Source organism: Mandrillus leucophaeus, unplaced genomic scaffold (genome assembly GCF_000951045.1).
Source record: "Mandrillus leucophaeus isolate KB7577 unplaced genomic scaffold, Mleu.le_1.0 Scaffold388, whole genome shotgun sequence".
NCBI lineage: Eukaryota > Metazoa > Chordata > Mammalia > Primates > Cercopithecidae > Mandrillus > Mandrillus leucophaeus.
Genome location: NW_012104120.1, coordinates 2,724,174 through 2,727,045, shown reverse-complemented (window position 1 = coordinate 2,727,045; position 2,872 = coordinate 2,724,174). Strand labels below are relative to the sequence as shown.

At 52.0% G+C, this 2,872-nt stretch overlaps 1 protein-coding gene across 1 annotated transcript in view; it reads left to right on the top strand.

Moving 5' to 3' along the window:
• DRGX (dorsal root ganglia homeobox) overlaps positions 1-2,337 on the top strand; it is a 37,513-nt gene extending 35,176 nt beyond the window's left edge. Inside the window, exon 7 of the mRNA XM_011990951.1 lies at positions 2,072-2,337. Within this exon, the coding sequence (XP_011846341.1) occupies positions 2,072-2,337 (266 nt within the window). The remainder of the gene's footprint in view (positions 1-2,071) is intronic.
• Positions 2,338-2,872: the final 535 nt, after the last annotated feature.

Genomic DNA, 2,872 nt, shown 5'->3' with positions numbered 1-2,872 from the left:
AGCCAGGTCCTGGGGTTTGACTAAATGCATGACAGGCTGGAGGCCAGCGGGCCTGCAGGGCAGTGGGGCTGGTCCTAGAGCTCCCTTGCACACTCTGCGTGTGTGCTGCCTCACACTCATCTTGGTATCTGCTGCCTAACGGATCAGCCCCTCAGTCAAACTTGAGGCAGGAGGTGAAGCTGCATTTAAACCTCCCATTACGATACAGGAGAGGGAAAGGTCACCAGGAGGTTCTGGTCCCATCTCTACAATAAACTGTGCAAATTTGGAGACTCAGTTTCCTTACCTGGAGAAGGGGATGAGCCACGCCTACAGTATGGGTGACCATAATGTGATAAGAGGAGCAGTGGGTGGCAAAGGTGAGCTTCCCTTTGTCTCTCAGCAGGCTTGGCAAGGAAGAGGAGGATTCGTGAATGTGCTTGAGGGGAGCAGAAGGTACCCTGGCTTTGGCATTAGGAAGGCTGTCTTGGGAAGGGAGGGTGGGGACGTCCCAGCTGCTGGAAAAGCTGGTGCAGCTGCAGCTGCCCCTGAGGTTGATCTCTAAAAGTGGATGCCGGGCCTGAGTGGCCTTCCAGGCTCCAGTGAGCACAGGCATTTGTCTCACGATTGCTGCCCCTTGGTGGTTTGAGGAAGGACTCCAGAGCATGCTTAGAAACGCAGGACAGCAGCTCAAGGCTCACTTGCAGCCTGTGGACATGTCCAGGACTGCAAGGGAGCTGGGACACAAGGGTGCTGACCTTGGTGCTGACCTTGCTGCAGACCTCAGCCTTGGCTGGGACCACTTCAGAAATTCCATCTTCTCCATGTTTTCCATTATCACCAGCCAAGAGGCAACACATGGGTGAGAAGGATTGACCTGGGCTTGAACCCACACTAAGCACTTTCCAAATTGGTTCCCTCTGAGGTTCTCAAACCTCAGTTCACGACACCCCCTGGACCATAAGCAATATATAACAGTTAACAGTTCTGTTAATTCAATGGTTAGGTCGAAGCAGCTCACTAAGTATGTCCTGACAGCTTAGTAGCCATTTGAAAAATAATACTTATAAAATGAAAGAAAAGTAATGTTTTTCTTTTCTTTTTCTTTTTATTATTATTATTTTTAGAGACGGTGATTTGCTCTGTTGCCCAGGCTGGAGTGCAGTGATGCAATCACGGCTCACTGCACTCTTGAACTCCTGGACTCAAGTGATCTTCCTGCCTCAGCCTCCTGAGTAGCTAGGACTATCGGCACATACCACTGTGCCTGGTTAATTTATTTTTTATTTTTATTTTGTAGCAATAGGGTCTCACTATGTTGCCCATGCTGGTCTTGAACTCTCGGGCTCAAGCGATCCCCCTACCTCAGACTACCAAACTGTTGGGATTATAGGTGTGAACCACTGCACCTGACTGTTTTCATTTTTAAATAGCCACTATTCCTTTCTAAGGGGCTTATGTGCCTTATAAGCTTTGTACAGCTTCTCTAAACTTGGAATTCTTTTAGACTCCGCCACCCACATTTTATATTCCAATGTGGAATTTTGTGTGGTACTTGCAAAATCCAGCTTTGCAAAGCGATAACATTCTTGACAGGAATGCAGCAGGATCTCGTGGTTAAGCCGGGAACTGCCTGCAGCCAGCAGCTTGCCTAGCACCTGACATGTGTGGCTGGGTTTCCCTTCATTTAAGGTATCCCCCAGTGCCCCAGTGAGTTCTTAGGGGTGCTTGACACAGTTTGGGAATGTGGAATGACTTAATGGGATCCTCCTTATAATCCTGCGATGTAGGTATTACCCCATTTTACAGAAGTAGAGACTGAGGTTCAGAGAAGCCAAGATATTGGCCTAAGGCCACACAGCTCCTTGGCAAGGGAGCCAGGACTGACTGGGTGTCCCTGATGCTCTGACAACACTTTGAACGATTAACTAGGTCCCCTTGAGGTTCTGAGCACTTGTCCTTCTCCCTTTAGTATCTGGCGCCAGAGGGAATCAATCTTTCTGTCCTTCAGAACTCAGACTGTTCCCTGTCACCCAGCCCTGAGAGGCAGAAAGTGGACAGTGATGGGAGCCTGTTGTTTTTCCTTTTCCAGGGGGCCCACTGTGCTCTTGCTGCGTCCCAGACCCCATGGGACTCTCCTTCCTTCCCACCTATGGCTGCCAGAGTAACCGCACGGCCAGCGTGGCCGCCCTGCGCATGAAAGCCCGTGAGCACTCAGAAGCCGTCCTGCAGTCAGCCAACCTCCTGCCTTCCACCAGCAGCAGCCCCGGCCCTGTCGCCAAGCCAGCACCCCCAGATGGCAGCCAGGACAAGACCTCTCCCACCAAGGAACAGAGCGAGGCAGAGAAGAGTGTATGAGGGTCCACAGTGCCCCGTCCGGCGTGCCCTCCCCCCGCCCCTGCTTCTCCCAGCCTCAGACCCTACAGAAAACTCTCCAAATAGCAAGGAGAAGCCTGCGGCCCCAGGGCCTCTGCATGGACCCAGGACGGGCAAGTGAGACCCACAGCTCCCTTGGCACCTGGAGGGTCCCTCTGGAGTCCCACCAGTGCGGCTGTATTGTGGTGGCTTCTTTGGCAACAGATCCCGATGGCACTTGGTGGCAGCAGAGCCCTCTCTGTGAGGAGTCTCCCTGGGATTTTCATCCAGGCCCACAGTCTCAGAGGGAGGTAGATTCCTCATCCATTACCCTTCCTATTTCCCGCCTGGGCTGCCTTTGAAGGTCTTGTCAAACCCAGGAACTGTGGCATGGGCTGAAGTTTCATGATAAGAAAAGGGCCTGTCCCCCTTACATTGTTTGATAACTGGAGAACCAGTGGAATCCCAAGCAGCTCTTGCTCCCCTGGGCCAAGATGAGCAGTAGTGCCCTTTCTCTTGTTGGAGAATATTGGTTGTG